Below are 26,674 nucleotides of genomic sequence, written 5' to 3' on the forward strand. Positions count from 1 at the left end.
GAGCCGTAGTCCGCGCCGCGCGGTGCCTCCCGGGAGTTGTAGTCCGGCGGCCATGGCGGAGGATAGCGAGAGGAAGGCCGCGCTGGAGACGGTGAGGGAGCGCGGCCGCCCGGCTGAGGGGGACGGGGCGGGGGTCGGCCCTGCTCGGCCCTGAGGCGCTGCTCTCCCCTGGCAGCGGCAGCCGGGGCCTCCCCGGCTCCTCCCGGGCCTGGCTCAGCGGTGGGGCCTCCTCAGCATGGGCCCACTGAGGAGGGGGGAGCGTGGGTGTGTGCGGCGTTGGCGTCGGGATAAATCGCGGCAGTGAGGATAGATCCAAGGGAAAGGCACCGCGGCCGCATCCCCGGGCTGGTGCTTCGTCCCGTCCCGATGGCTTTGCAGGCCGGCCCCGCGCTGCGGCCCGTTACAGCCTTTCCTCTCCTATCCCCGCCTAAACCCTCCTCAGATGTCACCCCTCAGAGGGCTGAGCCGGCTTCTTCAGCCGTCAAACCGCTCGGTTTCACCTGGTGTGGAGCAGCTGCTCTGTTACAGCGTCTGTGAACAGCTGAGGGAGGAAGAAACTGAAGAAAGTGAGTGAAAGAAGTGAGGAGCACTGTTTCCTGAAACAGGAGGGACAGAGAGGAATCCACCTGTTCAGTTGAATTTCTTGAAGTTTAGGCGTTTGATGTGGTCCTACAGAGAACAGAGGCACCTAGAGGTCAGGACTAACCTATCTTAAAAGTAGTTAGGACTAGCATTTTCTAAAACAAGGCTTGCTTTTTAAAGATGAATTGTTGAACACATCAGGCTGTGGATGGCTTTGCCTGTTAGCTGTAGGCCCTGGCAGCATCCCTCGTCTCCTCCCCTGTTTCAGGTCGCTGAGCCCTATGGCAGGAGCTTATGGACCTTTTTTCCATCTCCAGTGCCTGCTGCAGGAGTTTGTGGACCCTCTTTCCATCTCTGGTACCCACTGCAGGCAGCAGAAGGCACTAGATGGCACTGCACTTCACGCAAACAGGGGTGAAGCTGGCAGTTGCACCAAGACAGGATGACAGGGAGAGCTGATCCAGGCTCATCAGGTGCTCCGTGTGCCAGTCTGTCGGTGGGAAATGGGGAAAGCTGAGCACCAGGACAGCCGTATAAGGAGAAACAAGGGGGCTTTGTAAGTTGCCTGATTTTAAAAGCTGCCTTTGGGGAAGGCTTAATACAGTGGTTTTCCATAGTCTCTCAATCTACAGTCCCTAAACTTTTCCTGATGGCACAACAGACCCCAGAGTCTCTTAGCAATAGTCTGGCTTCTGCTAGTTACCTTTTTCAGGCTCTGTAGAGCTGTATTCTTGTTGCCAGTTGTGCAGGTCGCAGGCTGAAAGTCACCGTTGCAGCAAGAAGCCCAGTCCTAATCCTGCAAGTCTGATGTGATGAATGAAATTGATCTTTGAAGAGCTGCAGTTCCTAGAGAGGCCCTTGGCAACAAACTAGCAGATCCCTCCATGGGGAATGCAGTACCATACAGAAAACAGGAGGATGTGTAGAAAGCAATACTGGCTCATGAAGCCCAGCAAAGGACTATATTCTGACATAAAAGACAAGTTATGCATAAACTGCAGTGAGCTGTAGGACTGTTCCCCACCCACTTGATGTCTAGCTGATCCCATGTATCTCAGCGCTGTGCTAATGTATCCACCACAGCACTACCTAGGCACCAAATACAACATTAAATGATTCATCATCATCATAAATCACAGTCCCTCCAAGCAGGAGAGCGTCTGGGCGATGCGAGATTGCAGCTCTTAGGCTTGCGTAGCTGGTAGAGGAGGGGAGTGACCAATGCATGGGTGGCCAGGTCCCAGGGGCCATATCCTGACCTTGCTGGGAGGCTTTACCCTGCATGGTCTTGGGGGAAGTGCAGGCTTTTCTGTCTCTGTTGTCTCTGAGGGGCTCGAATGAATTTGGTCAATCCTAAAGCTGCCTTGAGATCTCCTCAGCTTTTCCATCTGCCTCTACCTTAATACAAGAACAAGGACAGTTTGGGAAAGAGACCAGTGAATTCGTGTGTAACCAATGAAGAAAAACTCCAGATGAGCAGAATTCCCTGCTCCAGAGTATCAGGGCTTTCTTTTTTTTAAACAAGTTGGCTCAAAGGAGAACAAGTTTTCTTGTGATGAATAGTATGATACCTGGACACCTCTTAGAGGATACTCAAAAACACCCTGAGAAATCTCAGCCTTCTGCCTCAGGGCACAGACCCCGTTGCTGCAGGGACCAGGGAGGAATCTGTCCTTCAGGGGAACGTGTTGGTTTTCCTCGGAAGCTTTGGACAGTGTCTGGGCCAGAGGTGAGATACCTGACTAGCTGGGCCAATGGCTTGATGAGAAGCAGCAAAGCTTATGGTCCTGCGGAGATGGAGAACTGTATCCGAGGACACTCCACAGGAAAGAGGAGAGAGAAGCTGAGCCTGTGAAGCAGACAGGTTCAGCACAGTGTGTTCCTTAGGGCTGTGTGAAAGAGCCGTGCTCTGGCTTTCATCTGCCAGATCAATGCCCTGGGTACTCATGCTGTGTGAAGGAGCAGGGGCAGCTTAAATTCATTGGGTTGCTGCTCTGAGGCACTTGCTGCAGCCCCACAAGTTGGCCCAGCCGCCATGCCAGGGGTGCATCTGTCCCTTCTTCCCTATGCCCACATGTTCCTTCAGCTTTGTGAAGGGGTCTGAAGTCAGTGCAACTCTCAGCACTGTGTGTTAAACTCCCAGTTGTCCTATTTTTCAAATAATTTTTATGCAACATCTGTAACTCAGGTGTAAATATTTGCTCTCTGTCTGGAAAAGCGTCTCTTGCCCCCATGTGTGCAGAGCTACAGCTGAGCTAAGGTGTAACTCCCGCTGTGTGACTAAATTGCAAGAGCGTCAGTGTCTCAGTGAACAGAGCTATACCTGTACCTGTCTCATGGCAGGGAGGGGGACACTTAGGATTTTGGCACCTGGTCACACCTCTTACGCTGTGACTGGATGCAGGGAGCAAACTGGGGGCCAGGCAGCCTGTCCTGGCATGTGGGTGCCTCCTGAGTTAGTCTGCTCTTGCTTGAGCCTGTAGTCTTTGGAAAAAACAAGCTCTTGAGTAGGACTGGGGCTAATAATTTTAAGAAGTACTTCCTTGCGGTAGGAGAGACTGTGGCCAGCAGCTACGTTTGTGAAGAGGGTGCTGGGTCTAGCAAGCAGGAGAGCTGGCAGGGTGTTTCCTCCATGCCACCGGCTGCCCGAGTGACCTGTAGCAAGTCACTTATGCGTTGTCCTTCCACACCAAGGGAAGGTGTTTTTGCCACTCACTGATTTTAATCACTCGGCAAGACTTACCGCTTTTGTTGTGGGTTGCGAGATGCTGGGAGATGGGGAGACCTTATGAGTCCCACATCACTGTTGTCGGTGTGATGTTGCTGCATTGCACCTATCCCCCTGCGATAGCTCGTGTGTGGGGAGCCAGGCCTTGAATTGTGCTGCAGGTCTGAGTGATCTCTTCCTCCAGGGAAATCAGTCCACATTTCCCTTCGGAACTGCTGAGTCAATTCCCCATGGTGGCTGTACCTGCAGAAGGAGGAACGGGACTGCTAGGAGGGTATCGCTACCAGAGGGAAAATGTGAGGGGTTATAAAATCTCTGGAGTGGTTGAGGATTTGGCCACGGGCAGGATGAGAAGAGATCAGTGCTTGTCTTAGGCTGGCTCCGCACTTAACCTTGAAACCTCTCTCTGCTGCCGAGAGAGGAAGCGGTTGGGGGCTGTCTGGGCACATCAGGCTCCACAGTGGCTACGCTGAGCCTGGGGAAAGGTCAGAGGCTCAGCAGCCCTCTGACAGCTAAGCGATTAATTAGGCAGCTTGTTGGTTTTGGAGGGGATCCCAAACCAGTCTTCTCAGGAAGCGTTAGCTGGTAAAGCTCTTTTCGGGCGCCTGAGCCAAAAGGCAGCAGGAGGATTAGGGGCTGGCTGCCGGCATTGTGGGGTTCGTTACGTGTGGGGCTCAGCAGCCTGAGGCTCACCGATGGGCTCTCCAGGCTCACCCTCAGCATGTGAATTTGGACTTACAGCTCCTTCTGTTTTTGAGCTGGTGTAAGATTTCCCTGGTGACAGACAGTACCCCTCCCTGGGGAGTTTTTGCCCGTCCCTTTCATTCCTGTCTAGCCATGGGCTGGTGGTGGGACCTGGGATCACACCAGCCTGAACAGATACTTCAGCCTCGTTCCACCATGGCTGCTGAAACCCCAGCTTTCTTTGGGCTCCTCTTCTCTCCTGTGAAGAGGAAGGATGCACAGGCTCTTTGATAACTGGGGAGAGGTTTCTCTGAGGTCTGTAATTTTGCACCTTTCCCTCCCCCACTGTAAAAGCACTCTTGGTCACACTGCAGCACTCGAGACGTGAGCCATGGAGATGGACCAGCCAGACCTACAAGCCCCCTCTGTTACTCTGAAGCTGAGCGCAATAGTTTTTCTTCACCCTACAGCTGGTGTTCATTACCTCAGAGCGCCTTACAGCACCTCTTCTTTCCTCATTTGTGGCAGGTCCAGGCAAACGGGACAGATGGAAACTGCGTCACGTTTGTGTTGCATGATGAGGACCACACACTTGGCAACTCCCTCCGATATATGGTCATGAAGAAGTAAGTGGAGCCTCTGTGATGCCTGGCATCACTGAGGGTACTCTGTCTCCTACTCTGGCCTTCTCCTTACTGTCCTGCATCTCAGTTGTTGCTGGAACAAGGCAAATGATCAGAAACTACCTCTGTGCACACCTGATGGGGTCTTTATATATCAGACATGGTGGCAAAGACTCCTTGCCTAGTGCCCCACCTCTCTTCACAGGATTAACTTTTCCTTGTGCCATTAGTGTCAGGACCCTGAGAGCGCTAATAGGCCTTACGGGCCCTGACCAGCCACATGGGGGGCCTCCACCTACACCCTGCTGTGAGCCCCGCTTTTAAGCTCAGCTCAAGGCTTTCAGTCCCTGCTGAGCTGTGTCTCCAGCTCAGCCTGTACTGGGCTGTCGACTCCATTCACCCAGGGACTGACTTTCCGGTCTGACCTCAGCCCTTCCTCATCATTGCACACTGTCTTGGTGATCAGTGGGTAGTGTCTGACCCTCATTACCCTCACCTGATGTGACACTCACCTGCAGATTGACTTCTTGGCCTGATCTTGGACCTCCTTCATCCACACAAACCTGCCTGATGATCTGGACCCTTGGCTGAGCCTGGCTACCACCTTTGTGCCCACCCTACTCTCTCGCTTGGGTGCTGTGGGACAGGGCTAGCTAGTGAGGCCTCTGCCCTGTCAGCTGTCCTACTATTCATGGCTCCTAGCTCCCCATCCCTTAGGGAACGGCCAGCCCTCACTGCTCTTTGATGGTTAGTTGTGGAGGAAACTTAATGTCTGACATGTGAAAGACTTCTGAATGTCTTATTTGGCCCTGGGTAAAATGATGCACAGCTCCATGTAAGTACACGTGGTCAGGCAGTATCTGTGTCTCCCTCTGGGACAAGCGCTGTCAGAAAAGAGGGTAGGAACAGCCAGTATTAAGCAAATTGATCATCTTTCATGCTTGCATGGAGGTGCGGGAATTGATGCTGGGAATTAATTATCCCGCTGCCCCCATCAAAATGTACAAATAGGTTCACCCTCATTGCCCGATTTTATTGAGCTGGGCAGCACAGAGGGTTTGTGAGGATCTACCGGTAAGCCTCAGAAGAATTACAGCAGGAAGTTCAATGCATCATCTCAAATGACAGTTGCAAATGTCATGTGAATTCCTCTGATAAATCAGCGCAACAAGTAAAACAGCAGGCTTCTTGCAAGGGGCTGTTCTTTCTGCTGGGTGCACAAATGTTCTACAGCCACCTCAGCTTATGAAGGCAGGTGTCGTGCAGCCTGCAAACCATCTCAGTAAATCCTTGCAATGCCTTAGACCCGTCAGCCTCTTTTGCCCAGCAGAACTGCAAGAGTTTTGTGTACAGTGAGGTTTCCAAGCATCCAGGACCCCCTCTTTGAACTCTGCAGGCCTGCCAGCGGACCGCTGGTGGTGCCAGGATGCAGCCTATGATCGTGCCAGCCATGTCCATCCCCTGCAGAGCTCCAGCTGCAGCTCAGAGGTAGGTGAGGGTGTGTGAATAAGGTTACACAGGGAGTTTCCCTTCAGCATATCCTTCCCATAAAATCTTTGGTCATTTTAGAAATATCCTGAGCCCCAGCAGATCTGGGGTTGCCTGAGCCTCTGACTTCCCTGAGATTTGCTGTGGCCTGGGTTTCACTGCCCTCTTCTCTCTCCCCTCCTGCAGCCCTGATGTGGAGTTCTGTGGCTACTGCATCACACACCCCTCTGAAAGCAAGATCAACTTCCGGATCCAGACCAGAGGTATGGGTAGCGCGTTTCCTTTGTGTCCAGCGCCCTTCTTTTGTGGAGTTCCCCCTGCTTATGTCAGGTTTCCACCATGAGTCTTCTCTGCTACCCACCTGCAGCGACTGTGCCTGTTGCTGAACCGGAGAGGCTGCCCTGAGCCATTACGCTACAGTCCTTCTGTTTCCCAACTGCCGGGTTCCCAACCGAGGAGCCCACAGCCTTCCCTGGTCCCAGGTATCTGGTTTGACTGGCAGCAGGCACTGAACTGTAGATATAGTGGATATGCTACTCACTGTCAGAGGTGATGGGTGCTCCATCTGCCCCTAATTTAGCGCAGGGAATGGAAAGCAAAGACAAAGTGTGCTGACATATATAGCTGCAATGAGATAATTTGTTTCTGCTTCTCCTTCTCAGCTGTCTTGCAGCTTTGGCCGTCAGGCTATGACCTGAAGCTCTTTTGAAAAGCGTCATCAGTCTGGGCTGTCTTTTGACTTGCCTCCCAAAGAGGACTTTGTTCCCTGGTAATAAATAGCACTGACAGCTCTGAGCCTCTTGCAGTCACTCGCTCCTCCCAGCACCGCAGCCCCTTCAGCTCAGTCCACCGCCCTCCATCCAGGCCCTGCTCCCCAGCTTTGTCTGCTGCCTAGAGGGACGGTGCTATTTCATTCCTTCCTCATGGGGCTGGTCTTTTGAGAATCAGATATGTAGAAGCCACTTCCTGGAAGCGAGTATCTAGTTTGTGCTTGCTGACTCTTGCATTTCCCAAAGATTAATTAGTGCTCAGGCTGTTCAGCTTGCCAAGGGCACCCCTTCCCCATGGGACTAACTGCAGGGTAAGTGTCTGCGGTTCCTGCCCCATCGCCTGGACCGTCACACTGGGCTCAGCTCCCAGGCTGCTGGTGGTGGGCTGGCAGGAGGGAAGCGTGTGGGCACATACCTGGTGTAAGAGCCTCTCCCCATCACGGGGCCTGCCCTTGGGCACGGTGGCAACAGCCACGCTGCCTCAGAGCAGCGAGGGAGGCGGCTACCAACCCTTTGGAATTCACCTCCCATTTCACTAACACATCCTCTTTCCTGAAGGGGCCCTTCCTGCTGTTGAGCCATTCCGGAAGGGGCTGAACGACTTGATGGGTGTTTGCCAACATGTGCTCAACACCTTTGAGGTGAGACTATTGACTGAAGAGCTCAAGGGCCTTTTCTGTCTCTTGGTCTCCGAGGGGACAGGAATGGGCTGAGACCCATGTTGTAGGCACTTTTGACATGAAAAATTTGATAGTTTTTTCAGACATTTTCTGCCAGTGCCTAGCTTCCTCGGGGTGACTGTAAAGCTCAGTCACTTCTGAAAGTACCTGGAGCTCTGTCAGGGCTTCTCAGGTCCCTCAGCCTTCCCAGGCACTGGGCAGAGAAGTCACAGCACAGGCCAGGGTGGTGGCACTGTGGTGTGTGAGTCACTCAGATTTATGCTGTTAACATTTGTCCTTTGCTTTTGTTTGCAGAAGAGCATGAAGGAGTACAGGGCCCAGAGGGAGGAAGAGATGCAGTAGCGTTTGGGGATGGCCGTCCCCATGGATATGCGTGATGTCTGTGTGTTGAATTCCCTGTGTCACGAGTTTTTGTTTGGTTGTGTTTTTTTATGACCGCTTTGATGCAAACCTGTGTTTTCTCTAATAATAAAGTTTATGAAGTTTGATGCCGCAGAGGTGACACTGCGTTCAGCTCAGCACAGATGTGGGAAATGACAGCTAGAAGGCAGCTCTTTCCCTTTTCCATCTTATTTCTTTCCCTCTGCAAGTGTTGTTGCTGTTTCCTGCTCAGGTTTTTGAGATCACAGAGTTTGCAGGTGCACAGAATTAGTCAGCCCCAGAGTCCTCAGGGAGCAAAGGGGTTCAGTGCTGCGTAAAATCAAGCTTTTAGAAAGGCGGCACCCTTTCCTGATTTAAATCTTTCTGTTACCGGCACCAGTGCAGTTGACTTCAAGGGATACAGCCAACCTTCCTTTTTTAACAGATCACTATAAAATGATACTCTGCTTATTTTGGGGGGTGAGATGAATAAAAAAGCACTTGCCTTTTTTAACCCCCTGAAGAATGCAAAGGCGAGCCCAGAGCACTCCTCGTGAGCAGGTTGAAAGGGTACAGCACTGAAACCCTGGCCTTGTTCGGCTCTGCTGGCCGCGCTCCAAGTGAAAGCCTTTTGTTGAGTGTAATGTGGCATGAAATTGCAGGAGTTTTTCTGCTGCGTGCCGGGCGTAGGATTGGGAACCTTTCCGGTTTGCTCTGCACAGGGGGAACACGGCTTGTCTCCTCCGTGGAGGTCTGCAGTTACCAAAGGAACCTGCTGACACTCAATTAAGTATTTAGCAGACTTTGCAGACCCCCTGCTGCTTAATAAGAAACACCCAGAGATTTTCCTTTCAAACACCAACATGTTTTATTAACATACAGAGGAATAAGAAGGAGGATGTAAAATGTCAGGTTTTCTCTATAAAATCATTCTTTCAAATACAAATTGACAGACTTGGTCTCTCTGACAGGCTGGCGGTGGGTTTGTGTTGGCAGGCGTGAGGCTGAGGAGCCAGCTGAACCCCGTGTTTCATAACGGATTCGTCCTGCCCGTGCCAACACAGTCCCACATCTACAGTGGGTAACTGCTGTGGCTTTGCTTTTGGCGAATCCTGTCTGGTCCTGTCGGGCCTGGTCTCTTCATGCTGAAACTCCTGGGTGGTTAAAGCATGTTCCACATGGGGCTTGGGACGCAGCAGGGGCGCGTGGGGAAGAGGGGCTGTGCCTGATGGGTGCTGGTGAGTGTTTCACCCCGCTGCGTAGGAGCAAGCACGGGCCTGGGGGCTTTCTGGTTGGAGAATTCCCCAGCCCAAGCAAGAGGGAGACATGAAAAAGCAGGAAAGCAGTTTCCCCAGGGCAAGGGGAGAGCGTGAAGGGAGCTGAGCAGCGCACCTGGGCTCGGTCTCAGCCCGGCTGTCACGGAGAAGAGCTTTTTCAAAAGGTGTTGAAACCCAGCTGGGTATTGAGCTAAACCCGGGCTGCACACGCACTCCCTGTCTGGTGGTCGCTGCTTCCCCCCTGAGCTGAAACGTGCCGGTCCTGGCCTTGGTTGTAGCCTCAGGGAGACCTTCTAGGGATGGGGAAGTGCCATTTGGATGCCAGTGCAATAGAAGAGCTTTAAAAGGGTGCGGTTTGCTGCTGTGTCCCAGCTCTCTTCTCCTCTCTCACACTTGGTCAAACTTAATGATGTTGGTTTTAACAGAAGACGTCTAGGAGGAAAACACAAGGGGAAAAACTGTACCAAAGGAGGACGAAGTCACTGTTAAACAGACATGCGGCAAGTGGTAGCCGTGTCCAGAGCTGGATGAATTCGTGTCAGTCTGTTTGTTGCAATATTAATAACGTGCAGATCTGAGGCTGGTTTTGAACCATTTAAGGCTAAAATGTTGATCTGAGCGTGGCAGCTAATACAGGAGTGATTAAATCTGCTCTTGGAGCATAAAAAGAGACGCTGGCCGCCTGGGGCCCAGGAGGTTAAGTAAGGGAAAAGGATTCCCCTGTGTGCCTGTAATTGGTCTCTGTCTTGTGAATATTAGCAGGTCCTGGCTGTTCTGCCTGTCCTTGGGAGAGGATGGTGGCTCTTCAGCGGTTGGGATGCCGCTCCTTACGGAATTACCAAAGGTCGCTACTGGGAAATTGTCAAGATGCTTCAATCTCCACTGAGATGAATGGGAGCCGTGCGTTTAACCACGCTGGTCCCCACGCACCGTGCAAGTGGAAGATCAAACAACCCTTGCTCAGCCGCTGGCGGGCACTAAACTGCACCACTGCATGCTCTGCTCTTGTTTTAGCCTGGTAAGGCTGACTCTTACCAGTTGGGACCAATTTCATTTTGCAGCAAGGAGGACGGCAGCAGCTGGGGACAGGTCTATAGCTTTAAACTCCTAAACTTCTTTCTTTCTTTGCTATTTCACCCTTTTGGCGCTTGTGGCTTCTCTACCAGGGGGCCGTGCAGCGCTTGATGCTCTCTCCTGCTTCTTTGAGGCACTGAGTGCTTTTCCGCTGGCTCCTGTGTCCCCAGAGTATTTCAGTCCTCTAGAGAACACTATCTCCCTCCCCCGTGTCCCGGTACAAGGACCTGGTGTCCACGTCCCTCCCGGGTCTGGAACGATTTTGTTTCTCAAGAAAGGAGCTTCTCCTGACTCTCTGCCCAAGGGATGCTGTCTTCTGACAACTCCAGTTCATTTGGCGTTATTTCTTTTTAATTAAGGGCAGCTGTGAGTGGTGTTGCAGGGTCAGGTTGGAACAAACCAGTTGAAAATGGGCACCTGGGCGAGCAGCAGGGCAAAGTATGTGCCAGGAGGGCAGGGACGGACAGGGCAGAGGAGGTCACACTCCTTGCGTGTGTGTGTGCTCCCCCTCAGCTTCTCTCCGGTGTTGATTTGGGGCTGAAACTGGCCCTGCTCTGCGACCCGCACGTCCCAGCGTTACCTGACACACCTCCAGATCCGACCCACAGCCTCTTCAGCCTGCTGGCCTTGTCAGCCTTCTCCAGGTTGTCCCAGCTGTCCCAAATCAGCCCCCGGCGAGTCCCCTGCTCACACGGTGTTCCTCCCTCCCCTGTGTGACTCTCACGGCGGGGTCCCCACGAGCTCCAGCCCTGTGCAACGCAACGAGGAGCCCAAGAGACAAAGGCGTTGGCTCAACCGGTGACCAAAGCACCAGCCATTTCGGGAGAGCGGGAGAAAAACTGTACCCATAGGGCCAGAGCGCCCCAGTCAGCTGCCTAAATACTGCCTGTTATGGGACTTCTTTCCCTGACGAGGGGTCTGACCCCTCGGTGGGCCTCCCCATTGCATGGCCCAACAAGCAGACCCTGGTTTGAAGGGATGTAATTAGTGGAAACCCCCCGGTGACGCACATGGCAGCAGATGGAAAGGTCGGCACATCCCATCTGTCCCTTCCCACCCTCCCTCCCAGCCGCCGGCACTCCCGGAGTGCTGCCCCAGCACCTCCCGAGTGCGCTGGACCCAGGGCTCGGGCGCGTGCAGGAATTTTAGGGAATGCCAACGGAGATGCAATGGCGCAGGTGGGAACGTGAAGCAAATGACTCCCGAGTGGCTGTTTGCCAGCTGGCAGGGCAGGTCCTGGTGCGAAGGAGAGGGCCGGGCTCATCCCGGCCGGAGATCACCAAGGAGCCGGGCCAGTGTGAACGGAATTTGCCACAATTTGGGGTAGGGAAGGACGTGAGGGAGACACGGCACTAGGACTGATGTGCCACTGGTGTCCCCACCGCTGTGTCCTGGGAGCGGTACGCGGTGCTGGTTTGAAGTCACAGAATCCATTTGCCTGTAAACGTGGACAAATAGAGAAATACATAGAATTCAAATTTTTTTTTATAAGCACAATCATTAAAAAATACCGTTGTACTAAGGTGTCTGCGCTGGAACATTTCGGTCTCTGTACGTTTTCTCCGCTGACCTCACGTGTCCACCAGCAAAGCGCAGCCAGCCCTGGGGCAGAGCGCAGCCGCGGACATCGGTACCAATCTGCCCTCCTGGGTAGCCAAGTTTATAGAAAACGTGCTGGTCTCGTGGCCCTCAGACTTTCCCGTTTTGTTGAAACCCCTTTGTCTTTCAGAAATGTGATTTGTTTGTAAAACATTTGCATTTCAGTAAAAACAAATCTAAAAAAAAATACCCAACACCTGGAAAATGTTTTGCTTTTTTTTTGCAGGTCTTTTCTCCTCTCCCTTTTTCCTCTCTCCGTTTTTTTTTCCATGACAGGATGAAAAGGGGAAAGCAGAAAGAAAGGGAGAGAGGTAAAAGAGAGAAGAAAAAACCAACAGAAAAATGATCAAAAACCTTGTAACTAAAACTTTCTCATATAGGTTTTCTTAAACTTTTGGAAAGAGATGCAAGCATGATTTTTTAGAGAAACATGCTGGAAAAGCACTCGGGGATTAATTATTTTAACTAGTAAATTTGTGAAAGCTCTTTGCCGTATTTCGGTCGGCTCCAGCAACTCTTCCAGCTGAGATCGGACCTTCCCTGTTGCCTTTTCCACCTTGGTCTGACCATGAGGAGGACGAACGTCTCTGTCCCCCTTACAAGTGGTGTGAACCCTGGTGTCACGGTGCTGTGGCCAAGGCACGTTGGGGTCCAGCCCCACTGCCCCGCTGGAGCTCAGCCTTGTTGGCTGGAGGAAGATGAATTATGGGCATCCAAACGCAGGACATCCCTTTTTTCCCTTCAGAGCCGTGGTCTTGCGGGCGATGCCCCTCCCAGGAGCCGGCGGCTGAAGGAGGCTGTGGACTTTCCAGCTGCTGAAGATCGTGGGTCAAGGCTGGATGTTCTTCTGGAAGGGCACATCTCCGGGATCCTCTGCCTTGCATCCTGCGTCAGGGAGAGATTTTCCGCTTCCAGGTTACGCGGAGGGTTGGAAAGGTGAGGGCTGGTTCCTTGGTCCCAGCCTCACCCGGATTTGAGCCATCTCTGCCTTCCCTTTCCTGGGCTTGCAAACCCTTCCCTGGAAGGGCAACCCCTTGGGCCAGCAACGGTGCTGGGCCAGCCGGGAGCTCACCTGCCCCCGGGGAGGGGGAAGCTGGAGCCGGTGGTTTGTCTGGAAGCTGCCACTACCTTCTGCCAAGGATGTCTGGTCCCCTAAGCCATTCGGTCACATACAATCGCTTTCTTGTGCCGTACACAGGTGGGGTGAACATCACCCCTGGGTGAGGGGCCTGGGGCAGATCTCCCAGGAAAAGGTGAGGAGGAGGGGCGCTCGTAGGGCTCCCCAGGTCAGGTTGGTCACACCGTGAAGCCAAGTTACTGCCCATCTCTCCCTACCGGGAACAGGAGGCGATTTCACGCCATTGATGGTCTACCAGACATACGCGGTGCCTGGATCTTATCCTGGCTCTCTGCCCAGGGACAAACTGTCCCAGCAACAGAGGGAGACGATAAGGGAAGTTATCAAAGCTTTTCTTTGGCTTTTTCAGCTGGAAATTGTCACTCATGGGTCTGTCCCTCTCCACCTCATCCCACATCCATCTCGAGGTGACCACATCTCAACCTTCCTTCCCTTTTCACACACATCTCCCCACCCCACGTTTCCACCCGAGACAAATGGCCGCAAGTCACTTGGTTTTCCTGCAAGGAAACAAAAACTCCTACAAGGATCTGAATCCCCTTCCCCCTCCTCCAGAGGTGACTCGGCCCAGAGGGCGGATCGGCGTGGTTCAGAGGTTGCGTCCAGAGCTAGTCCCAGGGGCCCGTGAAATGCTGCAGCTCCTTCCAGGTGGGTTACGACACGAAGGCAGAAACGATGCAGGCCCAGCCAGGAAACGGCCGTGCGAGAGAAATGGAGGGGTCCTGCCCTCTTGGGCACAGTGCCTTCTCCTCTCGGCCCCGCGGCTGATGGCTTTAGGAAGAGCTGTACTTGTTACTCAAGCGGGAGCTGCTCCGATCCAGCCCAAGCTCCTGCCCGTTGGCTTTCCACTTCCCGACAGAGCCCTTCTCGTCCGTCGGCGTGATGCTCAGGGCCGGTCTCTGGCACCAGCAGCACAGACAGGACTGTGAGGAGACAGGAGAGTGGAGAGAGGGGTTACAAGGGTGGGCTACGGGGTGAAAGAGGAGGGAATAGTCCCTTCCTGATGTTGGCGAGTCAACCCGCACCGTGCCAGGCTGGGAATTGCAGCCCGCACTTCTGAGCCTTGCTGTCCTGCAGATCTGCTGGGAGCAGGTTTTCCACGATAGGGCTGGTGGGGACTGGAAACGAAGATACCGAAATCTTGGGTATCTTTTGCAGTTGTGTTTTCCTGTCCTGGGGGACAGGCAATATGAGTGATGCTTAGCTGGGCTCAACTCTCCTTTTTGCCATAGCAGCTGAGAGGTGACTCCCCTCCCCTCCCCTCCCATCCCCTCCCCTCCCCTCCCATCCCATCCCATCCCATCCCATCCCATCCCATCCCATCCCATCCCATCCCATCCCATCCCATCCTCAGGGCTCCACTAGTCCTGAAATGGTTTGTGGGGATGTTTCCGATCCAAAACATCAGGGACCTTTCTAGCTTTGTCTTTGGTCCCGCACTGGCAAAAGCCTCCCCATCGCAGGGCAGCAAGCTCTAGCGTACTTGAAGCTGGGAAGAGATGCACCGAGCAGGGGGAAAACTGGGAGTAGAAATATGATCAGTGTATGAGCGAATAGGGGAATCCTGGGGGCTGCTGCACCGTGCCTGGTCCATGGGAGCTGGGACCCTGGGAATGGTGCCTGGGAACGGTCGCCACGTCCAGGAGATCTGGAGGGGTCAACCCTACCTGGAAGCAGTTCTTGAATTTCCGGCTGACGAAGTAGAGTGCCACAGGGTTGATGCAGGAGTTGAGGGAGGCCATGTTGATCCCGAAGTAATCCATCACCAGGAGGAAACTGAGGCAGGAGGGGAGAGAAGAGGGTGGACGTGTTGGAAGCTCACTGAGCGGAGAACTGAGGGAGAGTTTCCAAACTGCCTGGCCTGGAACCTGCTCCCCCGGAGGGGCAGTGACTGATACCACAGACGTGAGCCCAAAGCCGTCCCTCCTGCAGTGAGGAGCATTTCCCAAGGAAACCAAAAGTGTAAGAACTGATTCCCCCTGGTGACTTTGATGTTCTCAAACTCAAGCACAGTAGCAGTGTGTGGCCTGAGCTGGATTTTGCTGTGATGGGTGAAGAGGAGAGGGGGAAACAGGCACCTACGACGTGGCAGAAAGTGCACAGCCCTCAGACGTGCTGCAGTTCCCCTGCCCAGGAGACCTCTTTAACCCAGCGCTTTATAGAGACATTTCAAAACTTAATTTATTCTCTTCTTATGGTCCCCCACACCCCTTCTCTGTGCCCGTCAGGAGAGCCTGACAGAAAAGGAGCTATTGAAACAAGGTGTTTGGGAGGCAACTCCGCCAGCCTGCAGCCCAGCAGAGCCTCTGCCGGTGCCCACAGGGGCTCCTGCACGATGCCCTCCTGCTGGTGGCCCTACCTGAGCAGTTCACATCTGTTGGGGTCCGTCTGGTCATAGATGGTCTTCTTGAGGATGCGGCTGAGGTGGAGCGGCAGCCAGCAGAGCGCGAAGATCACCACGAGGCAGAACACGGTCTTGGCCACCTCCCGGCGCTGCAAAGAGAAGGTGGGCAGGGGAGAGGCGATGGTCTGGCTGAGCGTCGGAGAGCGGGTGGAGCAAAGCACCATCTCCCCACACTGAGCAAGGGCCCGTCAAGCAATTTCTGACGAGGGCTGGGCACCCCTTTTGACTCCAAAGCACAACCTGCAGGTCCCAACTCCCCCGCCACGAGCAGGGCCCTGGGATGCAGGCAGTGGGAAGGGGCAGGGTACCAGCAGCACGATATGGACCAGATTCCTTCCCGCCCCTTCCCACCATTGCTCCTGGTGACTTTCCTGGGGTGATACTCCCTGGGACGTGGGGGCCTCATCCATCCACCCTTCACACTGCAGCTGGTCCCCCTCGAGGGATCATTCTGCAAAGCGTGGGAGGGGACAGTCAACCATTGTCCCTGCACCCCTTGTCTGTCATATGGCACATGCAGCATTGGGTCCAGTTTGGCGTGATCTGGGCTGGCACAGCGCGGCCAGAGATAAATGACCATAAGAAATTGAAAATCAAGCTGGTCCACGGCCACCAGGCTAGTGGTTTGGGTTGTCCCTGAGACGGGAGGTTGTAGAGCTGAAAGCCCCGGTTTAACCTGTGCATCTGCATCCACGTGCCAACATCTGTTGGCCGCTGTGCGGCTGTGTCGGCTCGTACGTGGCTTTACGGGGCGGGCGCGTGTCCCCCCCTGGGGCAGCGCTCCCTCCTCCCTCCCTCCTGTTTTGAGAAGTATCAGAGTCTCTGCCCTCCCGCTTTTCTTACCCGCTTCATGTGGTCGTTCAGCGCAATCCTCATGCCATTTCTCTTGCTCAACATCTCGCATGACATGAGGGTGTAGAAGACGCCAGTGCACACCAAGGGGAGGCAGAAATAGAAGCCGAAAAGCCACCAGTCCTTCACGTCCCGGTAGAACTGCATGCAAAAGAAAGAGCAACTGGAAACTGGGGAAAGTGGGGAGGGGGGGGGAGTGTAACTGGGACATGAACTGACCCAGTCCCTGACACCAACGCTGGCCTCTACCAGACACTTGGGATGTGTGAAAGTGAAACAGCTCCTGCCCTAAGTGCACGCGGGATGATCCCCCCCCGGGGCTGGTGCGCGGGTTTAACCTAGAGAGGCGAAGGCTGGTTTACCTTTGGCTGCCAGCCCACCCCAGCGCTCCCGTGCAAGTAACGCGAGGGGCTTATTTTGTAGACACGGTGGGATAAATTCTGATGCCTTGTGAAGGTCTTAACTCCCTCGCTCCCCCTCAGCTGCCCCCGTGACAAAGGTGACCCAGGCAGACCGGTTGCGGAGGCGCTCTTTGCCCTGCTGGGGCAGCGCAGCAGCTTCTGAAGCTTCCCGATGTGGAGGGTGCAGACACAACACAGCTTAAGGACCCGCTGACCGTGTTCTGACCCCACATTCGAGGCAGGTCTGCCCCACGGCACCACAACGCTGGGTCCTCTGTGCTTTGTCTGATACCGCGCTCCCGGTCTTCGCCCCGAGGGCTAGAAGAGAAAACGGCCTCAAGTTGCACTGGGGAGGTTCAGGTTGGATATTAGGAAAAATTTCTTCACCAAAGGGGTTGTCAAGCACTGGATCAGGCTGCCCAGGGAAGTGGTTGAGTTGCCATCCCTGGAGGGATTTAAAGGACGTATGGACGTGGCACTGAGGGACACGGTTCAGTGGTGGACTTGGCAGTGTCGGGTTGGTGGCTGGACTTGATGATCTTAAAGGTCTTTTCCAACCTAAACAATTCTATGATTATAAGAAGCCATCTACGGCGGCAAGCGATCCCCTAATCAAGGAGGGAGGATGCCCTGCTTGCCTGTGTCTCCCTCTCCCTCGCGCTGCAGCCGGGCTGGGGCGGCGTACGTACCATCATGAAGCTGGATTTCTGTTCGGAGGCAAGCATGCACACCCACAGGTGCTGTTCCCAGTAGCTGAGCTCCACCATGTCAAAGGCTATGGCTTCGGGGACTGCAAGCACAATGGCCACTGCCCAGATCAGCATCACCTCCACTGCCTTCCACATGGGGATTCCTATCCCCTGGATCCGACTCCAGGACGCCACCGCTCGGTACCTGCCCAACGTGTGGGAATGCATCAGGAGCAGATGGGAGTGAGAAAAGCAACTGTCAGGAAGGGGCTGAGAAGGTGCAGATTAGAGTTGTCCCCAAAGGCTCTCTCTCTTCTGCCTTCCTCCTCCACCCCTGAACCTTCCCCTTCAGTGGAACGGGAAAGATCAGAAATGGAGGTTCAACGGGTGAATGTGATGGTAGCTACCCTTGGCCAATGTCTACCTGCCACTGGGGACGTGCTTCCCTTCCCCACCACCCCAGCAGCTGTTCCAGCACATCATGATCCTCACCCCAGCCTTTTGCAGCAGGATTTGAACTCTGTCACCAGAGTCAGTTCCCGATGGATTTCAACCCTACCTGAGAGGATCCTGTCCCCATCTCTGAATTTGGCCTGGGACCAAGCTGCCCGCCTTGTGGTCACAATGAAGGTGTTACCAAAGACAGGCCTCTGCTTTGTTTCTAAAATGATTGTTTCTTGCTAACCTTCTTACTGCGTGAGAAAATAGCTAATTACTGACCTTCTTACTGTGTAAAAAAATAGTTAGTCACTGAGCTGATGGTACAGATAGCAATAATGAGGAGACAGCCAGAAGTAGCTCATCACCAAGGATGGGACAACAAGAAGTAGTTAATCACCTCAAGGTTCTTCTATACGTCAAGTACGTACGCCTGTACCAATTAGGACAGAGTTACGGCTGCTTCAAAGAACACCCTTACTATCTTCAAGAAGTTGGCAAACTTACAGCAAACTTTTACTGTCCTGAGATGACTCGATACCTTAAAAGGATAACGTGAGGAAGGGTCTCCTCACCCAGACGGCCACCGAGACACTCACGCTTGCGCAGAAGTGTTTTGCCGATGCAGCAAAATTTGGTACGCGTGTGCAAAAAGACTATTCGGTCATCCTAATGAATAGAGCCTGGGTGGAGTTATGGATTCGGTAGGAGGAATTATGAGAGTATTGTGTGTATAAATAATGGGTGAATATCCCCGGTAAGGGGTGCTACATTTGTGGGTTTTCCCCCTAGCACCCGATGTCGAGTAAAGCAATATCTCCTCTCTACTTTTGGTTTTGAGGGCTTTTATTTCAGGTCACAAAGGGACATGCTGTGGTTAAATATGGGTCAGGCTGGGCAGTGCAGCTGTAGAAGTCGTTTCTTACCTGTCGATGCTGAGAGCACAAAGGCTGAGGACCGTGATGCCCACTGAGGCCTTCTGGATGAAGGGGACCAGCTTGCACACCTGCACGCCAAAGGGCCAGTCCTTTGCCAAGAGCTGGGGAAGAACCGCAGGGTTAACAGGCTGCTTCGGGGAAGCGTGTCCGGCTTCCCGTAACAGCAGGTGGTTACCCGCAAGGTGCGAGGAGCCCACAAAGAGCAGCTGAAAGCACTCTGAGGTTACCTCCGCCGGGGTTACGCGGTGTGCGCTCTCCGGTATTTTGTGTTTGTACTGGGAACCGTTCGTTTCCCTGAGGGCTGGTTGTGAGATGGGTTGTCACATAGGTGAGCGGATGGTCCAGAAACCAGGTTCTGAATCCATACCCTGGGTGGTTTTGGATGGATCTGAATCCTAAACGCCACAATGGGCTTCGGGTTGCTTTCACAGGGAAAATGGGTGTCATTCTCTGAAACAGCCAAAACCCAGCAAGGACAGCTTCTTTCAGGTGGCTTTCAAAGCCACCTGGTCTTAAGCCCTTACCACACTCTGACCATCTGCCACACTTAGATTCCTTATAAAACACGCGCACCGTGGCCCCAGGCTCAGCTGGGGTAAGCAGAGGGTGTCGGTGGGGACAAGATGCCCTAAAGGCAGGAGAAATCCAGGCTACACAACTCATGAGGATGAGAGCGAGCCTGGGTTCGCAACCCTCGTACCCCCATGACACCTGGACCCCACTCTACGGTTACCCCTGCTCAGAGCCACCTCCCAGCGCAAGCTCCTTAGTTTGGCAGCAAAACAAATCGATCCAGAAGCTCTCCTGGGCATCAGGGCCCCAGGTGAAGGCAACCCACCAGTCCTGCCCTCTCCTTTGGTCTGCAAACCTGGGTGTTGCGCCCATCTCATCTGTCACTGTGTCGCAAGGGACACCCACCAGGAGGGAACGGGGCTGCTCTGAGGACCAGGTTGCTCTCAGTCAGCTTGGGCTTCTCAAACAAGCAACAACAGACGGCTGGAAGCGAGAGGGGCGGAAGGGAGAGGGGTTGCTCAGGTGGCCTAGGGAAATCCTGATTATTCCTGATTATTTGTTGTGCCTCTTCTCGCTCGTTTGGAGGGCAGTGTCTGTGAAAGAAGCCTGTTTACAATACAGCCCTCTTCCTTGCTCTTGGGTGAGCCTTCACGTTTAGCTAGAATAAAAAAGCTCTTTGCTTGAGGCTGGTTAACCGGCCTGTGCCGGGAGAAGTGTCCCCGTGCACGAGAACAATAATTTTTGCTCAGCTGAAATCAACATGGGGTTGTAATGTCAGGAGACGCTGAGTGATTCTTTTCTTGTGATTTTTAGATGAGATTTAAAAGATGAGGACGGTTGTGTGCTCGTGTGTGTGCGTGTGTGTGTGCATAACACAGCTGTAGCTGAGAACACCTCTGCTTTCCCAGGAACATACTCCGAGCTTTTTGTGTTTTATGTTTTTCTCATCCTTTGGAGAGCAGAAACACCCTCTCCCTCGCCCTTGCAAAAATGGGGCCTGCAATAAAGAGCAGAGGACGGATATTCCCCGGGGCAGCGAGGCAGGTGGGAGCAGACACCAGCCCAGCAATGGCCTGGCTGGCGCAGCTCGCGTGCCGCGTGGAGCCTACCTTATATACGTTGATGGGCAGAGCGATGAGGATGTAGAGAAGGTCTCCGAGCGCCAAGCTGGCGATGAGGACATTTGGCCCGTTCCTCATGCATTTGTTCTTGTAAATGATCCTCAGGAGCGTGGAGTTCCCGATGATCCCCACTATGAAGATGGTGCAGGACACGATGGTGTTGATGTACTTGAAGATGTGTCTGATATCCGCAGGCTTCACGCACACGGGCAGCAGGGGCGGCTCAGAGCTGGTGCTCCTGGGGAGGCTCTCCGAGTGGTTTGACAGCCTGGCATCCTGGAACAGGCTTGGCTGGACCAGACTGTAAGCCTGCTCCTGGCCAAGTGTCTCAAAGGGGATTGTGCTCTCCTGGAAAGCCCTTGGGGTCTGGCTGTGTGCCCCGGAGAAGAGGCAAGTCAGGAAAATGGCTAGAGTGGTGGGAGCTGGGATTCTCGCCATTGAGGACGGAACAGCAAAGCTGGTTGCCAAAGTCCTTGCAGTGCTCGTGGGACGTCCTTGCTTGGGTCTTAGTTGGATCTACAGATGGAGAAAGGGACAAGGGAAAGAATTTGGTTAGCAGAGGAAGGAGGAACCTCAAATACTGTGTCCAGTTTTGGGCCCCTCACCACAAAAAAGCCATTGAAGGGCTGGAGTGTGTCCAGAGAAGGGCAGCGGAGCTGGTGAGGGGTCTGGAGCACAAGTCTGGTGAGGGGCGGCTGAGGGAGCTGGGGGTGTTCAGCCTGGAGAAGAGGACGCTGAGGGGAGACCTTCTCGCTCTCTACAGCTCCCTGAAAGGAGGGGGCAGCCAGGGGGGGTTGGGCTCTTCTCCCAGGGAACAGGCCATGGGACAAGAGGAAACAGCCTCAAGTTGCGCCAGGGGAGGTTTAGGATGGACATTAGGAGCAATTCTTTATTAAAAGGGTTGTCAAGCATCGGAAGAGGCTGCCCAGGGCAGTGGTGGAGTCACCATCCCTGGAGGTGTTTAAAAGCCGGGCAGACGTGGTGCTGAGGGACATGGGGTAGTGGGGGACTTGGCAGTGTTGGGTCAATGGTTGGACTCGATGATCTTACCAGAAAATGCTATGAGTCTACGAAAGGAATTGCTGGAGAAAGTCTGTCATCACAGTGATCAGAAATAATGCCAGATTAGATCCCATCTGGTCAAAGCAGCCGACTTCTGTGGGTGGGAGTCTTTGCTGCGACAATTAAACATGCCTGATTGGTAAAACAAACTAAAAGGAAACCAAACAGTCTCTTGTGCCTCTTACGCAGCATTTCAGCAAATGAGGGCAAACTGCCTTTTCTCAAACAGGTGGCTTGAATCAGCTGTTGCACCTTCCTTTTGCTGCTCACGCGGCAAACCTGACTTTTCCCTTACGCCCGCCCCACGCTTCTCATTTAGTTCCTGACGGTTCGAAGCAGCACTTTTGGGGCACCTGCCCTGGGGACGCTTCTCATCGCCTGGGCGGTTCTGCCAAGCCCATCTTGGGGTGCACAGAACCAGCAGGCCTTTTCTTCCAGTTCGTGCCAAGGGGAAAGCTGGAGCCACGCTAACATCCCGCTCTTCAGCAGATCGGAGAATCAGGGAACGGTTTAGGTTGGAAGCGACCTGAAAGATCCCCTGGTTCCACCTAGATCCCACGGGCTGCCATGTGCCAACTTTCAGCGCACAGTGAAAAGTCCCCTGCTGGGAACCGTGATGGGAAAATACTGCAAGGGTTTTTCCAGAAACGCTGTATTGATACCTGGCATCTTCCTCCAATTTATGTGCGAGCAGTACAGCCCCTCCTTCCCCATCCTTATCGTCGCTAATTGAACCACTTCCTTTCCAAATCCACCGTGCCCATTCAGCTCAATACTCAGGGATATAAATCTGCCCGTGCTGTTCGCAGTTTTGACTGCTGAGCACAGCAAAAGGTCTCTCCAGCTCACCAAGGCTGGAGCACTGCTGATAAATATCACCGGAGGGGGTTCTGCTTTGCAAATCTCAGCCGATGCTTTCAGGCAGGACCAGCCAAGCTGCTGCTCCGCAGCCACGCGGGAAAGCTGAGGAAGGCCGTGGCACTGTCCTGGCGCGATGTGAAATTGTGGAAGGGGCTTCTGGATGGCCCAGGTATGGCCACCAGTGGGAGGTGAGCCCAGAGAGGGAGTGGAAGATGTCAGCACCCTGCCAGTCTGTGCCCCAGACAGGGACAGACCTCGGCTGTCCCCGTCACAGTGGGTGAAGAAAGTGTTTTTCAAACTATGAAACTTTACAGCTTTGAAGGGAGGGAAAACTGCGGTGCCGAGACTAGAAACAGGAGCCTTTTCAGGCTCCCCCGGCATGGGCTCTGCTCCAGCGGAGCCCGTTGGGCAGGGATGGGGGTTCCCGCCTGGGATTAGAGATGGGACTTCAGTCTCCATCTCCACCAGGTGGAGTTGGGACCTGAGCCCAAACCAGCCGTACCCAGGGGATCTGCTCCCCGGGACCATCCAGCCGCGGCACGCCGGGGTTGCAGCAGGGTTCCCGCTGCCCAGGACCGGGGGGGACCCCAGGACCAGCGGCGCGTGTGTGGTGGGATCATGCTGTGCCCACGCTGGGAAGGCACGGCCAAGCCAACCACGGGTCCCGCCAGGTACCACCACAGCTTCTCGAGATGCTGCTGTGCATTCCTCGTGTGCCACGGGCTCAGGCCAGGCTTTGTAGAAATGCCCGGGCATTTCTGCTTGTTTGGAAGGCTCCAAGCAGAACCGGCATGAAGTTGGACTCTTTCCCAACAAACCAGCCTAACCAGACCTTCCCTTTTCTCAGTTCCACCCTACTGCTCTTGCCAGAAAGTCTATATCAGGCTTGGTCCTTCCTGACCCTCTTATGTCCTCCGAGCCGGCCCTTGGTACTTCAAACTGTGAACAAGCAGTGTCAGGAGGAAGCCTAAAATTCATTCTCCCTTGTGTGCCAAATATAGGCAACAAAACAACCAAACCCCTTCAGTCACAGCTTAGACCTCATGAACTGGAGAGTTAAGTTTTCAGTTCTGTTAAAACCATGTTTTAAAGATGTTTCTTCACTAGTTTGAATCCTTGTGACGGCAGCCTACAGGGTTTCACCGCAGGAAAGTTAAAGATCCCATCAGTTTTCTTTTCAGCTCACCAGAGGCATGCTTCCGTCTGCTAAAATATTCATGCCTGGTGCTTAGCAATCTTGCGCGTTCTCTGTGCCTTTTATCTGTGCAGGCTCGAACAGCTTTGCAAACTTATCTTGTGCAGATGAGCCGCATCGGTGTGAGCCAGAACAGGCACGGCCAAGTCATCTGCCTGCCTCTGGCGGAAAAAAAAAAGAGCAGTTTTCAATGGCGCGGAGAGCATTTAGAGAAGAGTCTCCGTGTGACGGTTGGGGAACATCCCGTATCTGGCCTGTAAGCTCCCTGCGCTCAGAGGCACCAGGTATCCCGTCACTGAGGGATATCTCTGACCTGAAGACCGGGGAAGCCCTCAGCCCGTGCTGTCCCTCCCGCGCGGGCAGAGCTCATTTCCCAAGGAGGGGGCGGTGGGGTGGCCGGCTTGTCACCTCGGATAACCAGTACAAAATACTACGGGAAGGGACTAAGCTATGCGCCGGAATACCCGGGTATTAAGGAGCCCAGACAAGGAGGAGCCTCGTCAAAGCTGCACTGGTCAAAGCTGAGGGCTCACAAAGTTGTCACCACTCAGCGCGTGCAGAGCGATGCTCCCACCAGCTTGTTGGAACAATCTTTGTCCTTGGTGGCTACGGAAGTCCTGGTACCTTCAGCACACCCCATATCTGGGACCTGGTGAGCAGAGAAACTTCTCCGGCCCCACCATCTTCCTGATATTTACCTGGGCGTCCCCTCCAGCTGCTGTCCTGGAGCCGGGTGACCAGGGTGGGCTTCGCTCTCACCTGTCTGGATGTTACTCTCAGCTGTGACTCCTGCCCAGGTGCTGGGCGCCCAGCTGTGTTGGGAAGGGGGGGAGGGCAGAGAGTGGATAAATCACCCGGAGGAGCACAAACCTGAGTCGTTGGAGACCTGGGCACAAACCCCCGCTCTGGCTCCCTGCAGGGACTTCGGCTGCGCCCTTGCTAAGGTCCTCAGCTCTCTGTCCTGCCCCAGGCTACACCAGGGGTGGTTATCTCGTGGGCAGGTGCCCTGACCGATGCCCTCCTCTCCTCCACACTACGCCCATAGGATTGCAGCTTGGAATTCCTGCCTGGGATCTTTGAGGGTCCGGGCAGCTCTCAGGGAGCAGCTCTGGATGGCACAGACAAGCGTCTGCCACTCAGGGCTGCCTGGGGACGCGGAGGAACGTGGTGGCTGCTCGAGGCAGCAGCTGACGGAGGGGCACCAGAGCATCCCTGGGAGGTGTCCTGTGCCCTCCGCAGCAGCTCTCCCCGCGGCAGGAGTGCAGAGCCTGCTGTGGCCCTTCAGCCCCCGGGGGTTTGGCAGAAGAGCTCATGTGAGCGAGGATCACAGGACATGGCCCACGGCCCGGCCCCGCTGAAGGAAAAAGCCCTTCTCCCCTGTCTTGCCTTAAAGTCCAGCGGTTTAGTAAAAGAGAAGCATTGTTTTCTCCTGTTCAACAGCCCATTTACTTCTCGCCCTCCATGCTGCCTCTCACATCTCAGAGTGCTTGAAAGCATAACCCTTTCTCGGTTGTGGGGGAAACTGAGGCACAGGAGAATCAAGAAGCCCAGCAGATGTGAAGCCAAAGCCAGCATCACTTGACCCAAAAATCCTCTGAGCTTTGCTCGTGTTGCTGACCATCTGGGGAAGGGACTTGGTGCCCGGTGGGGCCGTCCCCATCCCACCTGCCTGGCCGGGGCTCTCCTGTTGGCAAACAGCTTAGGCGCATGAAAGTGGAAATGCCCTTTACGCTGTGCTGAGTCCAAATGGCAGCTGAGACCACTGGAGTCACGACGTGGCCATCAGAGAATGATTCCCAGGGAGGAGACGAACTGGAAACCATTGCCGTAACCCCGCGCAGCCCGCTCCTGTTGGAAAGGTGCCATGCGTGGGCTGGGGGGCTTGTGGCTCCCCTTGCCTGGGAGCCCAGGAGAGCCCAGCGCATCCCAGGCAGCGTCCTCATCTCAGGCCAGCCTCTCCCACCACAGCGTGTTGCCTGCTCTCCTGCCCGCAGCAGGGCAGGCTGCCTCCATTGCAGCTCCGCAGGCGCTCCCCTGCCACGCCAAGCCCACCAAACCCAAACCAGACCTTCTCTGGGATAAACATCTCTGGCAGCAAAGATGCCATGGGTGGGGGACAGGAGGGAGAAGGGCAGACGGTAACACCACATCCCCAGCTGCTTCCCTGACCTGGCCCGCAAGCAGAGAGACCTTCCCCACAGAGGTGTGCTGGATTCTTCTCGTGCACCCTCTCCCTGCCCACCTCTTGGACCTTCCTCAGGCACCCTGGTCCCTTCAACGCCTCCCCCTGAGGAGGAGGATCTGAAAAACCTGCAAAAAAACCTCGCACAGCATCTGAAAAACGTGCAAAAACTCGCCCTGAAGCACGAAATCATTTTTGTTTGCACATTAGTGCACGGAACAGCAAAGCTTTTCATTGGAGTTAAGTTACCTTCGTCGTGCCCACGAACTTTGGGTGCTCCTGGGATCGGCTTCTCCCCCTCTCAGGGCTCCTTCCCCCCGCAGGGGCAGCCGGGCATTTCCCGCGGGCCCTGGTGGAATCGCAGCCTTGTAGATCCCGGAGTTTGCTTTTGTGTGTGGGCTCGTGCTCGGGGGAATGTTTCTCCCCGCTCGTGACTTGCCGAGGTCTCTCTGCACCGAGCGGGGGGTTATATAGAAAATCGCAGGGCTCCCCCCGAGCGCAGCCCCCGCGACCAATCGGTGACACGCGGGACGGGGATGGAGGAGGAGGGCGAAGCAGGAGGAACGCGGGACAGCTCGGGCGAAGGAGATGAAAATAATAAACAAATAAAGCGGGAGGAGAGGGGAGGGAGGGAGGGAGCTGGGGGCAGGACCGCGGAGCAGCCTGCCTGCTCGGCACGTTGTTGTGACGGGCTCGGGGGAGCCCCATGGCTGCGCTTGGGTGAAGGAAGCTGCAGCCCTGGCCACCTCCAGGGAAAAGAGACATCAAAGGCTCCTCTGCCCAGGCTGTGCAAAGCCAGCTGCTCCACCCGGAGCTTTTGGGGAGATGGTCCGGAGCAAGATGAGTACTGGAAGGAAGGCAGAGGGGACCTGCCCTTTCCCTTCGAGCAGAGAGGACAGAGTGTGAGAAGTCCTTACCGAGGTGCTGGAGCAGGACAAACCTTGCTTTTCCCTCTAACGTGGTCTCCCCGAGCCCTGGTCCAGGTGAAACAGGCTGGGAACAGGTTCCAGACCAT

The 26,674-nt window shown here is 54.5% G+C and overlaps 2 protein-coding genes across 3 annotated transcripts; one reads left to right on the forward strand and one right to left on the reverse strand.

The window, feature by feature from the left end:
• On the forward strand, positions 1-8,050 carry LOC141748930 (DNA-directed RNA polymerases I and III subunit RPAC2-like). The gene is made up of 5 exons (XM_074601685.1): positions 1-91; positions 4,523-4,620; positions 6,292-6,368; positions 7,434-7,516; positions 7,850-8,050. Exons 1-5 carry the CDS (start codon positions 53-55, stop codon positions 7,895-7,897), a joined length of 345 nt encoding a protein of 114 aa, XP_074457786.1. The 5' UTR covers positions 1-52; the 3' UTR covers positions 7,898-8,050.
• A 5,076-nt stretch (positions 8,051-13,126) lies between these two features.
• LOC141748928 (endothelin receptor type B-like) lies at positions 13,127-26,088 on the reverse strand. 2 transcript variants are annotated; one of them, XM_074601677.1, is made up of 8 exons: positions 25,909-26,088; positions 20,348-20,875; positions 18,714-18,826; positions 17,350-17,554; positions 16,251-16,400; positions 15,363-15,496; positions 14,671-14,779; positions 13,127-13,926 (listed from the first exon to the last, which is right to left on the reverse strand). In XM_074601677.1, exons 2-8 carry the CDS (start codon positions 20,795-20,797, stop codon positions 13,777-13,779), a joined length of 1,311 nt encoding a protein of 436 aa, XP_074457778.1. In that variant the 5' UTR covers positions 20,798-20,875; positions 25,909-26,088; the 3' UTR covers positions 13,127-13,776. The 2 variants fall into 2 exon arrangements, with proteins under 2 accessions (XP_074457778.1, XP_074457777.1); XM_074601676.1 differs by lacking the exon at positions 25,909-26,088 and adding an exon at positions 21,410-22,737.
• Between the last annotated feature and the right edge of the window lie 586 nt (positions 26,089-26,674).

This window comes from Larus michahellis, chromosome 9 (assembly GCF_964199755.1).
Source record: "Larus michahellis chromosome 9, bLarMic1.1, whole genome shotgun sequence".
Taxonomy (NCBI): Eukaryota; Metazoa; Chordata; class Aves; order Charadriiformes; family Laridae; genus Larus; species Larus michahellis.

Coding starts and splice junctions, on each gene's coding strand:
- LOC141748930 (XM_074601685.1), top strand. CDS start 53: ATGGCGGAGGATAGCGAGAGGAAGGCCGCGCTGGAGACG. Junction 4,621..6,291: donor CGATATATGGTCATGAAGAA/GTAAGTGGAGCC, acceptor CCCCTCCTGCAG/CCCTGATGTGGAGTTCTGTG. Junction 7,517..7,849: donor ATGTGCTCAACACCTTTGAG/GTGAGACTATTG, acceptor TTTTGTTTGCAG/AAGAGCATGAAGGAGTACAG.
- LOC141748928 (XM_074601677.1), bottom strand. CDS start 20,797: ATGGCGAGAATCCCAGCTCCCACCACTCTAGCCATTTTCCTGACTTGC. Junction 17,555..18,713: donor TGTGCTCTCAGCATCGACAG/GTAAGAAACGAC, acceptor CACGTTGGGCAG/GTACCGAGCGGTGGCGTCCT. Junction 14,780..15,362: donor AACAGATGTGAACTGCTCAG/GTAGGGCCACCA, acceptor CTCCTGCCTCAG/TTTCCTCCTGGTGATGGATT.